The sequence below is a fragment of the Temnothorax nylanderi genome, unplaced genomic scaffold, assembly GCF_030848795.1.
Source record: "Temnothorax nylanderi isolate EJ_2023f unplaced genomic scaffold, tnyl_v1.0 TNYL_tig0061_pilon, whole genome shotgun sequence".
In the NCBI taxonomy this organism is placed as follows: domain Eukaryota; kingdom Metazoa; phylum Arthropoda; class Insecta; order Hymenoptera; family Formicidae; genus Temnothorax; species Temnothorax nylanderi.
The window spans coordinates 324,005-336,539 of record NW_027249123.1 but is presented as its reverse complement, the minus strand read 5'-3'; the positions used below and the strand labels follow the sequence as shown (position 1 = coordinate 336,539).

At 40.3% G+C, this 12,535-nt stretch overlaps 1 protein-coding gene across 3 annotated transcripts; it reads right to left on the bottom strand.

Annotated features, from left to right (window-relative positions):
* Window positions 1–3,661: 3,661 nt before the first annotated feature.
* On the bottom strand, window positions 3,662–12,448 carry LOC139773390 (sorting nexin-13). Of its 3 annotated transcripts, XM_071707812.1 has the most exons (11): window positions 12,229–12,448; window positions 11,820–11,952; window positions 10,210–10,322; window positions 9,951–10,050; window positions 9,790–9,876; window positions 9,578–9,702; window positions 8,482–9,049; window positions 6,690–8,252; window positions 6,320–6,508; window positions 6,013–6,227; window positions 3,662–5,807 (listed from the first exon to the last, which is right to left on the bottom strand). In XM_071707812.1, exons 3-11 carry the CDS (start codon window positions 10,320–10,322, stop codon window positions 5,477–5,479), a joined length of 3,291 nt encoding a protein of 1,096 aa, XP_071563913.1. In that variant the 5' UTR covers window positions 11,820–11,952; window positions 12,229–12,448; the 3' UTR covers window positions 3,662–5,476. The 3 variants fall into 3 exon arrangements, with proteins under 3 accessions (XP_071563913.1, XP_071563912.1, XP_071563914.1); XM_071707811.1 differs by lacking the exon at window positions 11,820–11,952; XM_071707813.1 differs by lacking the exons at window positions 10,210–10,322; window positions 11,820–11,952; window positions 12,229–12,448 and having other exon boundaries at window positions 9,794–9,876; window positions 9,951–9,996.
* Between the last annotated feature and the right edge of the window lie 87 nt (window positions 12,449–12,535).

The window sequence follows — 12,535 nt, the reverse complement described above, 5'->3', positions numbered from 1 at the left end:
CGAAGGAAAGTATTCGTTGATGAAAGAAAGTAGCAGAGACGCACTTTCGCGAACGCCTAGGATGCGTCACGCAGATTCCACGCGTCGCATACGCATTTTTTTTCTTGCGCACGCAACGCCATCGCGCTTTCTGAGTCATACCGATCCTCCGAGTGGAAAAGTTCGTTGCTGTTTACACGTAATCGATCTGCACGCGTCTCCCTTACGTAATCCTATTACATCGCCTGTAACTCACGTTGCAGGGTTTGAGAGAGGATAACGATTGCGCAAATCCTCCAAATCGATTGTCCTTCCGCAATCGAAGGCTTATCCTATAAACGACAACGCATCTGATCGCTGCTGTTGCTGCAGATAGTGTAGATTCCCACGAAAAATTAACGCCGATATGAACGTTACCAAAATTTAATTTCGAAATTGTCGAGTCTTGGTGCCATTTTTTAAATCTAATTAATATTTGTTACACATCCATTTTCGTTGTTTTTAGTATTGCTGAGGAGTTATCGAGACGAGTGAAAGAAACAAGACAATCAATCTTGATTTAAAAATATTCATCAATTTAAATATTTGTAAATGAAAGCTTTTTCGGTTTTCCTTTCTCAGTTTGACAGCATTTTAACTTATTCAATTTTTTACGGTAAGCTTAAAAACTACTGACGATAATTTTTGTTTCAATTAAAAGGACTTTAATTAAGTAAACGCATCGAGATGGCTCAGGGCAAAAAGTATTTAAAAACGGACGCTGATCGTTCTCATATCATTGAAAGCGACGCGTGTTTCGCGAACGACATACGCGGGGCTGATTCACCCTCCCGCTCCATTCATTCTTACACCCTTACTACCACCTCGTGGCGGGAAAACGCGCAGCCGCGTTGGCGGCGAATACATTGTTCTCCAAATTGTTTCGTCGCAGTTCCGACGAGCCTTCGTTCCAGATTCGCTCTAATCACGAAGACTGGACAGAAGTGCATTGGGTCGTTGCACGTCGAATATCGAAAGCTTCAGTTTTGCGCGAAGCGCTCCGAAAAACGAATATTCTCTAATAATTACACACGCGTTTTGTTTAACTTATTTAAAAAAAAATAGAAATACATGAGAAAGACAACTTTTCTGATTTTAATAATTTTAATAATATTCTAATATTATTCCGCACAGAGAGATCAAAGCATCGGTGATACGGTGATGGTCAACATTAACTGATAATATTGACTTAGATAATTATAGCCAGGTAAGTAAATAAGCGTAAATTTTACTTCAACAGAAGCTTAATTCAAGCTTGATCATCAAACAGTTAATGTCGAAAATTAAAAATTGCGCGCAAGAGAGTCAATGAATCTATAATAAAGAAAAAAAAAACGATGCAAAGGTAATGGTATTCTTAATTTTTCAAGACACTTTTCAGATTTCACATATACTTCCGGTTCTTTTGAGACGTCACGCTCGATTAAAAAATTCTTCATCACATGCTGAAGTTTCTATATTCGAGGGGAACACACTTTAGAATTCTTGAAAACGCGAACGCGAAGAAACAGTTTTTACGAATCAAAATTGGTACATTCGCGACGCATCTGTCGAGGATAATCCCCGCGATTCGCTGCGTAGGACGCACGTTTTCCCATGTCTCGCGCGCGTGATGGCGAACTCACCGCGAATATACAACGGTTTCCCCCCCGTTTGAGAGGGGGTGAAAACTCGGTTAACCGGAAGTGGCGCGTCGCCGCCGCCGGCCGAGCAGACATGCGAGGCGACGCGACGCGACGGCAACGTTAACGTGACAACGCGGGTACCTCGGACACGACTGATCGAGTGACCGAGGGGGTAGCATCACGGGGCATACCCCTCCCCGTCACGCGCGGGAACACGCGCGCGGGCGCTTACGTATAGAATTACGCGTGTGTCCGGGCGCGGTGTGCGTACTACTGTCGTACACCCGGAGGCTCCGTCCCCCATTTCATTTCGAGAACACGAGGCGATTCGAGGGAAGAGAAGTGCGCCGCGACGGAGAGCGTGGCCCGTTCCCCCCTCACCCTCTCCTACCTACTCCCGTACCCGCCGTCGTCGTTCTCTCCCTCCGTCGCACGACTTTCTTTCGGCCCCTCTCTCTCGCCATCTCTCTTTCCATCCTTCTGCTCCCCTAGCAAGAGCGCCCCGTTCGCCCCCCCCTCCAACCCTCTTCGGCACGCTCTCGCGTGCGTGAATCATGCATATCGATTTTCTTTCGTTGGAGTAAGCGAGGGCCGTGCGGTAGTCGCTCACGTATGCCCGCTACTTTCCCCTTGCCCGTCCCTCTCTCTCTCTTTCTTTTTTTCGCCCCCCTCCTCCCCCTTCTCCCTTTCTTTCTGACGGAGAGCTCGGGGGCCGCGTCGCGCCACGGGCGAACCCCCTTCTGAAAACGCGTATGCACGCGGTACCTGATTCTTTTCGCACAATGGCCCGTATTCTCGCTTTTCTTCTGCCCCTCTTGCTCTCTCGCTCTCTCTCTCTCTTCCTTCTCTTTTGCTACCCTCGTCCTCTTCCCCGTGTACCCCTCCTCGTTACGTCGCACGAAGCCCTCGTCGCTTATTCCCCCTCCCCCTTGTACTTCCGACGCTTCATCGCTTCAACCCCCCCTGCAACGCTATTTTGCGCTTCAATAAAATGTCCCCGATAGAGACACGCAGAAATTTGGAAATGCAATATTCAGGATTTTAATTCTAATCCGTGTAGTTTAACATTAATATATTTAACTTGCTTTTATTATTCTGATAAATAAAGGATTTTTGTCTTGTAAGGAAAATTATTGTATTTCCAATTTTAGGAAAATTCCTTTCCCGAAAAGTTACAGTTTTACCGCAACGATATTTTTCATGACCAGTTTAAATGCGAAGACTCTTCGTGCGTTTTCCATTTCCGCGCGTCACGCTGGCTCATCAAGTTCTAGTTAAGAGAGAAGCGGTACAAAGTACGATAGGGGTTGCCCATGGCGGAACCACTGATCGCCCCCCTTCGACCGGTCTTTCTTTCCCGAGCATCCCTTTCTACCTCTCCCCCCGCTCTTAGCGTACTTCTACGGGCGAGCCCGGTAATAAACTTCTTTTGTTTTCGAACACTCTCGTCCATTCTTTGCTTTCGCTTCTTAGTCGACGACAAAACGAGGGCTCGCGCGCGCCCGACGAGCGAACAATCGAGCCCGTTTGAATCGGCGGCCAACTCTATGCTTAACTAAGCTCGAAACCAGAAGCGTTCATTTAGCTCCAACTTACTTTAGTAAATAGACTAGTTCAATGATTGCTTTAACTTGTCAAAGAAGCTGAGAGATTCAGTGCAATAGTGGTGTGATTAATTCTTTTAAAAACTTGAGAAGACTAATCTAATTTTAATTTTCGCAGCTTTTCCAGAGTAATTTTTTTTTTTTTAATAGCAGTGCTTAATTTTATCGATAACTTTTCCAAAACAAATTTTTCTTAGAACACAATTTCGTTGTATAATACGTACATATAATTAATATAAAAATATAAGTCTCTGATAAAAGAAATTTATGTTAAAACTATCATCGGCACTTACCGATGATACGTAAAACTTTATATTCAGGTATCAAGAGGGGTGTATTTATCTACAAAAATAAACGTCGCATACTTTTGGCATATGGGGATGCGTTTAGGGGTGAAACCAGGAACTACCCAAGTTATAAATAGTTCCTTTAATAAGTAAACGTGGTAAGTGTATGGCGTTTTAACATGAGATAGAAATAACTTTTTATACAGACGTACGGTAGAGTAATGTACAACAATTTTATACAACTGCGTTTCGCATCTTTAACGAAGGGAGTAATCCTCATAAATTCCCAGAAGTGTCTGAAGGGCGCCATCGAGACTGCCGTTAATTTTTCGCTAATAAATAAATAGGTACTGCTCAATCGAATGGCACAAATCAACTTCAGTGTAGTCCAATATAAATAATTAAGTATATAATATCGGCGGTAAATTATACGTCTAAACTGATCGTATCCTTCGCATTACTTCATATCGTCTAGAACTTAAGTTTAAGTAAATCGTGATGTACAGTGTTTCTTTTACGTCTACGTAGTACGTTGCAGTTTTGAGGATAATTGTAAAAAGTATAATTAAATAACTAGCCGTTGTAGCTTAAAATGCAAGTGGAATGTTTCCATCGATCTTATTGCATTCCTCTATGAGGTAATCACAAGGAATTCGTGAGTTTCAGTTATATTACCCTACATTAATACGACGAGAGTAGCAGCCCGAGCTGTAAGACTCGGTTACGCAATTGAAATCCGTATATCGTACTTTTTGGCCACTAGATCACTTAGAGTAGCTGCACACGTTCGGAAAAGTTCGACATTACCTGCCTCTCTAAACGCGCAGTCAGTTATTCGTCGAGTATACTTTATTTCGAGGAAATAGGAAATTTTTTTATCGCATTTAGCAGGGAAAAGTCTTATTATTATTGTACACATTACGATCTACCTATAAGTATCCTAACGAGAGAGAACGAGACTAAGTAAGCAAGCTAAGTTTAAGCTTGCTTTTAATATCTTACTTTTTTAGTATTCCAATGTAATTTTTATTTTTTTTAGATCTAGAGGATATTACCTTATCTTTTATTCTCGAGATAATTTGTTTATTTCTTACGTTACGTTTGTAAATCTCCTTTTAAAAATTTTCAATATTTTGGAGATATTTTTGTTCCATTGGAAATATTCCGAAGTTTTTTTGGCATTAACTAACGAGAAAAATCAACAGGATGTAACTTTTCCGACGTGCGCATCGTTGAACATATAAATCGTTAAAATATGAAAGCGTATGACTTTCGTTTTGTTCCCTGTCGAAAGCTATAGGCGCGACGGGTGTCCGATGCAATGGCATAGAGGACTGTTTGAAGAGATTAAACATCCAATAATATCTTAATAAGCGTAACGATTGATGATTCCTTAACTCCCTTAACCTATTGAACTCTGCAGTCAGCACTTTGCATTTTGCTCCAGAAACAGTACAATGGAGAAAGCCGTAAAAAGTCTAGACTAGTTACAGTCTACTAAATTCACACTTATGTTAAGTACATGTTACAATTATAGATACACTATAATTGTTGTTTTTAAATAAAAGAAAAAAAAATAGAGAGAGAGGGGGGACTCTTTCTACAAAAATAATCAAAGATTTAACTACAAAGAGAGAAATAGTATTTTATCAATTTTTAAATATGTTTTACCGTGGAGAAAATAAAGAGTAAAATAAAATAAGAGCTCAATAGGTTAAAGGCACAGATCTTAATGTTTCTATCTTAAATATGTTTCTTTATATTGGACACTTTGCACGAGTATTTTTTAATATCGTAAATCTCTAAGCTACCCAAAAAGAGATGCATTTTATTGAAGATTGATAATGAAGTCGAAACTCTTAATCCCTAATAGGATTTTCTTTCGACTGCATAGTCGCTCTCACACCATTGCATTCGGATATCAGTCCGTCCTACTCTTCCATCAGGACTTTGCTTTACTCTTACTCCTCACCCTCGGCGATACCGAATAAAGCTTCCTGAAAACTGTCACTAGATTGTTCTGTGGGAATAGAGTCTCGACGACACCTTCCAGCAGCACGTACAACAATCTTCTGTTCAGTACGGGCCGCTGAAACAACTCGAATACCCTCAGCAAGCCGCGCCTCGTCGTCTCGCTGCCTATGATATGTTTCAATTCATCCGAGAGGCACGAAAGCAAAGCTATTTTAGCTGCCACTCGCGTTCTGTTCTTCATTTCCGTGTCTCGCGATGGTTTACTCTCGGCCTTCACGCCATTCGGCCAGAAACTGTTCCTGTAACACGTCATTAATTCACTTAGCCTTCCCTTTGTTCCCAGATTACCTTTAGATGTTGAATGGAAGCAAAATAATTATAATCATCATAAAAAATAATTAAAATAACGAAATATACATAGAAATCAATTTGTATGGAAATATTAGTGATGAATGTCAATTTTATATAAAAATGTTACGCTCGAGATCAATACCATTTACTTACTTGAATAAGCGCAAATATCCTGCAACTTTTGACGGGCTGGTCATAAACGATACATACTCCACTATCCTTCTGTTCACTATGTCCCCAAACATCGTACGAATGATTTGGCGCAGTAGCGTTATAATCCGCCGTCTCAGCCATTGATTTCGCACTTTCAGATCAAAAATCTCGTCCATTAACAGGAGCATAATTCGCAATGGGATATTATCATCAGTCTGTAAAAGAAAATACGAATTGAATGATTCAGTTGACCGATTCGACATCTTAGAGATATGCAGTATCGCGAATGCGTAAAATAGAAAAGTACCTCTGTATCGAGACCGGCGCTAACTTTGGTATTCTCGTAAAATATACTCGTCTTCTTAGGATTGCCGAAAAATTTGCTCAGATTATCCATTACGCCGTCCACTGTACTTAGCATGTTGTCCGGCATCGTTTTAACCGCCTGCGTGACACTTTTCATGGATGTTTTTAAGGGATTCATTAAAGTGTCTATCTGTATAAAGAAAATATTTAAACAATTAGTTTTTTCTATGTTATGTATTCGAAATTGTTATAAAGAATATATTATTTGTAATTTCTTATAATTTCATAATTAACTTTTCACTTTTAAAAAATTTGATTTATTGATTTATACATATATATCATAAATAAATAACCAGACTATTCATATTTACCGTTCTCGAGATCTGCCCACCAGTGACTCCTTTATCATAATCCCCTTGCTCCAAGAAGGCCAACAACAGATTCTGCAATCCCATGTGACCGCCCATGATCGCGGGTTTCGTCAATTGGCACAGCCATGCATTCAACATCAACATTCGTCTCTCCAACACCGTGCGCTCCATGTTATGGAAGGCCTTCTTCGCGGGGAAAGGTATTTTCGCCAGATCGTAATACTTTTCCTTGATCTTCTGGTGCAAATCATAGAAGTCAGAGTATCGTCTGTAGATATGCCATTTCTCTTTGTAGCCCGAATCGTAATTCTTCGTGACTGCTACCGCATATATGCCGTATGTTTTTCCGCGATCGCTAACGATGCCGGTTTCTATGATTGTGGCAGTTATCTCAAAGCGGCCTTGTTGCAGCTTTTTAATCGCATTTTGATCGTAATTGTTCTCGTCCAACTTGACGAACTGGTCCGCATTGGTTTCCACGTAAAACGAAATATCCTTCTTCTCACCGACTTGCTCGATTTCCGCGGTAGACCCTATACGCGTATTTTTCACGCCTTTGAAATTGTCCGAATCAACCTCATCAAATCCTCTATTTTCGTTTGTCTCTCCGATGCTTGTTAAGCTCGTCGAGGAATTCGATTTCTTAGCGCCTTCCTTTACTACGAGCTTTGCCTCATCGGTTTTGTATGTTTCGGATAATTCCTCCAAAGTGTCTAATTCGTTGTTCGTGCTCGACAAGCTTATGCTGTCCAAGGATTTTGTGTCGTCTTCGGACACCGGATCCTTCAGCAGATCCAGCTCCGCGAGTAGTTTTACATAAGCCAGTGATCTTTTAAAGCCTGGTAGGAACCTGTCTTCATTTTGCAGTTTCTCGTAGCAACAATTTCGCAGGTCGTCGAACCATGTTTCTTTGACCGGCTCTGTCCTCGTTCTCGTGAGCAAGCTTTTTACCAGCGTATCGTCCAGTTGCAGCTTGGACGATGCTTTGTCACTGAGGTACTGCTGATAGATCTTCGAGGCTGCTTCCTTCAGATTATCCAGATCCGCGTTCTTGCGTTTAGTACCGATCACACCTGTGCCAGATTGGGTATTTTGGATCTTTTGCAACTCGATATCCGATATCTGTTGCTCGGCCGAGACCCTCCATCCATAGATATTCAGGTAAAAGAACAGGTACGCTTCTGCATTTATGGAGGTCATATAATCGATGAAGTAGCTGAGTGCGATGTTGTTCTTCAGCAACTCATCTAATGGTAAATTAACTAGCTTCTGGCCTGGTATGAGCAATCTGTTCCATTCTGGTTGAGCGCCGATACCATCCGTTTCCGTTTCCAAGCCCTCCTGCATACCGATGATCCTTGTCTCCAGAATTTTCTTCACGTAAACCAAGCTGTTCAGTTGTTGCTTCACCGACAGATCGTCATCTCCGCCCGAGTCTTTTGAGCGCAGATGCGTTATTTCTTTACAAATTATATTTTTTGTCGCTATTAATTCATCTAAATTGTCCGTTATTCTAATTACTGTTAAAAAGATATCACTTGGCAAACCACCATCCTTAGTACACTGAAATCAAAAAATCAAAAAATTACATACTATTCAGATATAAATATTAGCACTATTCTCAGTACGTGATAAAACGTTGAAATAAATAGGTAAATAAATAAGTAGAAATGTGACTAAATTTTTTAAATTTGGAAATAAGCTTTTATTAAACTTATTCAAGGATTAAGTCTTAAATTTATATCTACAAAATTCGTCATCGAAAGTTTCAAAGCATCAATGTTGTACTCACCAGCCATATACACGCCTGATTAATATAATCAGGATCGGAGAAAAGATCCAACAACGGTCTGATTATAACGTTCACTAACAATTCCCTTAAGACAAATCTTACAGTCAAACAATCGAAGTCTGCCTTGGGTAGTACCAGGTACAACAGGATTTCGGATATCTCGCCCAGGAACTCCAATTCCTGGGTGTCGTTCGTGCATACCAGGTCCCTGCATATCAGATTACTTTCCATCTGCACCTCGAGATCGAAGAATATCTTTTCCAGCGATTCGTCCTCCTTTTCGTCGTCACCAGACGATTCAATTGGCTCGGTGAGTGATGACAGATTAGGTGTATAAAATTTCGACTGCGAATACCAAGATACATCGGTCTCGCTCTTATTTCGTCGATGAGTGGGCGTCTTTTTCGGAGTCCCGCCCGATGTGCTTGAGCTGGCACTACTTTTCTGGACCCTGTTCGATCGTAATTGCTTCATCCTCGCGCTTGCTTGTCGATACAACCTGACGTGTGAGGCTGCATCGTCAACGAGTCGCGTAGTCAAGTACGGTATCCAATCGACACTCTTGACCCTGTTTTGTACATCGATATTACACAATAGAACTTTAATCAATAATGAATTAGATAGGTATGACCTATCTAATATTTTTATATATTTTTAAATATATACACATATATTCTCTAAAACAATCATTTACGAAAGGCGTACATCTTCGATTTTCAAAAATAAAAGTCTATTTGCGAAGAATGTAAAATCATATTATGTTAAAGAATATTTTCAATTGCTGTAATAAACTATTTTTAACTCAATCAAGATTATGGAGAATAAAAAGATAAAGAAACGTCGCATTACTAATACCTTTTGTATCGAGGTAATTGCATCGTACCGTATATAATGAACGCTTTTAATTTCAAGTGTGCGAAAGTGCGTAGCGAAAGAGTTAATTAGGTTTTCAAAGCGTTAATAAGCATAGCAAATATGCAGAGATATGAAAGTCTTAAATGAATTTAATAAAACCGAAAAAAGCTAGCTCATGAAATATTCTGATTCTCGTAAAATTAATGAAAGATATATATTAATGAAAGATGTTTCCATATACCGATTTGCTACGTTGATGGCGATTTTTTGGGCAGTATCTCGAACGGAATAGATAAACTCCTCATCATCCGTAACAACGCTATACCACGGTTCCACATAATCTCTGATCAAGAAATCCAAAATTTCCTATAAAAATAGCAACAAATACATTACGCCCAATAATCAGCAGACGATTCGACACTATTCTATAAATATTGTTCTATAAATATGTACTTGCAGGGATTCATCAATGATACGGCTACCAGTTATTCTCCTATCTAATGTAAATGTTATTCTCTCCTTAGACTGATCTAGTATATACTGTAAAAAAATAACATGAATATTATGCGACAAGTCGCGAATGAGTGACGAGCAATTTCGAAATTTCCACTTACCTGCCGGAACTTTTCAGTCTTCTTAGATAAATCTTCCCTTTCAGACTTAATCACATCGTCGAGATTCGGTGAGTACGTTCTATATATACAGATCAATGTCCTGCAACAGAATATTTTATTATTCCATTAATATTTATCTTTTATTATTCTTCGATGCGTATTCATCACAATTATCTTCACAACTTAATGTTTGTTAATATCTTCGTGTATGTACATTTCATATGCAAATTCTGCTTTTAGTTGAGCTTTCTTATCTTACCCTAAAATTAACGCAAGCAAGCAGATGAAAAGTTTTACAACTGTTCCTATGCCGAGGATGTAAGCAAGCAGAGTAGCGGCAGCTCCGAGAACGCCATACAATGGGACGTTCATCTGCAAAAATAACAATCTATTACCATACACACACACAACCGATGAATTGACAACTCTAAAATTAACAGACATACTCTAGAATTTGTACAGCAGCGCCATACGCTACGCTAAGTATACACAATTATCTCCAAAAACACTTATCTTTAGAAATATAGGAATTATCTCTAGAGATAATTACGGTATGCGTAGATAATGCAAAACAAGTGTACCGTTAAGATTTTTCTAGCAGCAACTTATCAGCTGTCTCCCCATGTACGCCTATTAAATAGGGTTTGTCACTCGTAACGGGAGAATAGACAGAAAAATACAAAGGAAAAGATCCGGTACAGCTTAGTGATAAGGCAGTAAAAATAAGCCAGATTATCTCAGAATGGAATTCATTTCTCAAGACTTAATACTACTCTGTGTTCAGAACAAAAGCTTGGTTTGTTACAAAGAAAATAATATTTTACAAATTAATATAATACGTTTGTCAGCAAAAAAATGTTGGTAATATATAATATATCTGATTTTTAGCAACAATTAATGTTTTCTATGAAAAATCAAAAGTTTCACAATATAAATATAATTTATATTTGTAAGAAAAACTGACACACACAGAGATAATCGTATCAAATCACAGCTTGATTATAATAAAAACTATATATATTAAGAATGACAATTGCAAGTCATATCTTAATTTAATTAACTGTTGTTTAAAAAGTAGCGGTACTGAGTAAATGTCATGACATTTTTTTATCCTGTAAATTACTTAGCAAATGATTATTTTCTTTCTTAATGGAGAAACATGTTTCTATCAGTTTAGTCTTTTTAATTTATGATGTTTCTATTTGAACAAGCATCATTCATCAGCGTGATGAATAATAAGTTGACAATTTGTGATGAGTAATGTTTGCTACACAATGCTTAAAAAGACAAAGAAATAGATTAGAAAAATTAAGTCAATTGAAGCGTGTTTCAGTTAAGAGTTTTCTCCAAAATAAATAAATACATATGTTTTTATTAAACTCATAATTTTAGCAATATTTATAAAAGATACGGTACTAATATAACATAGTTTTGTGAAGAGCAGCGGCGATAAGGAAATCTGATTCTTTCACGAGCAACAAACAAATCTGCAGATATCGCACGAGAGCTTACCAAGATAAGAAGTTGATTGAGATATAATGGTTAAATGATTCGCTACAAGTGTGCTCGAGATATAACACTCACTCGAGATACAAGAGTTAAAAAGGAATTAAAAATATAACTCGAGATACGAATCTCCAAACATATCTTTACGATACAAGTAACTATCAATTACAACCGGTAGAAATCAGTAAACTGCCACTACTGGCAGTACTGTATACACATAATAACAGCTATAAAGCGAACGTTTTGTACTAGGAACAAAAAAAGTGTTACGCAACATAGGATACACCTTTACCCTGACACGTTCTCTCACGTTCGAAAAAACGAATTGCCTTCGCCACCTCCTGCCATTCATTATCACTTCACCTCTATTCCTGGGGAGCTGGAAGCCTCTATCTTCCACGAAGACGAGATCTACTCGCTCGAGGTTTCATCGTCGCCGACAATTCGCTCCGGGAACCGAAACGACTGACATTATCGTACACCTCCTCCCCCGCGCCTGCCGTCCCACATGCAAAACAACACAAAACAACTGTCACCCTACTGATACATATATATCTATGCACAGTAGGCGAGCGAACGCGAGCGTGCGTCTTGCGTGCGTGCGCCGAGATCACGGCGACGTAGCACGGAGTGCCGACAGCCGACGTGTCGCCGATCGGACGAGCGACGGAGAGCAGGCGGGGACACGCAGGTGTCCCAGGGCGACGTGCGTCGTCGCGAGGTCGGGCATGGGAGAAGGGGGGGGGGGAGGAAACTTGTGTCATCTACGCACCTTTGGTGATTGTTCGACGGGCCGGCTGTCGTCGCGCATTCGGCTGCGCGCATATTGCGGGTGCTCGCGGTGACGTGCTCTCACGCTCGGCGGGCTGGTCAGCTAAGCGGCGCTTTATTTACATTCTCGCGGACGATGCGGCTCGATGCGCTGACGGACACGTCGGACGACACCATGATCCGCCGATCCCGCACCCCGCACGATTCTGCGTGGTCGCGGTCGCGGCGCCCGCGACGTTCGGCGGCGCGCGAGGCGCCGAGCGAGGCGCACCAAGTGGCCCGAGAACGGTCGGTAACGTCGACGCCCC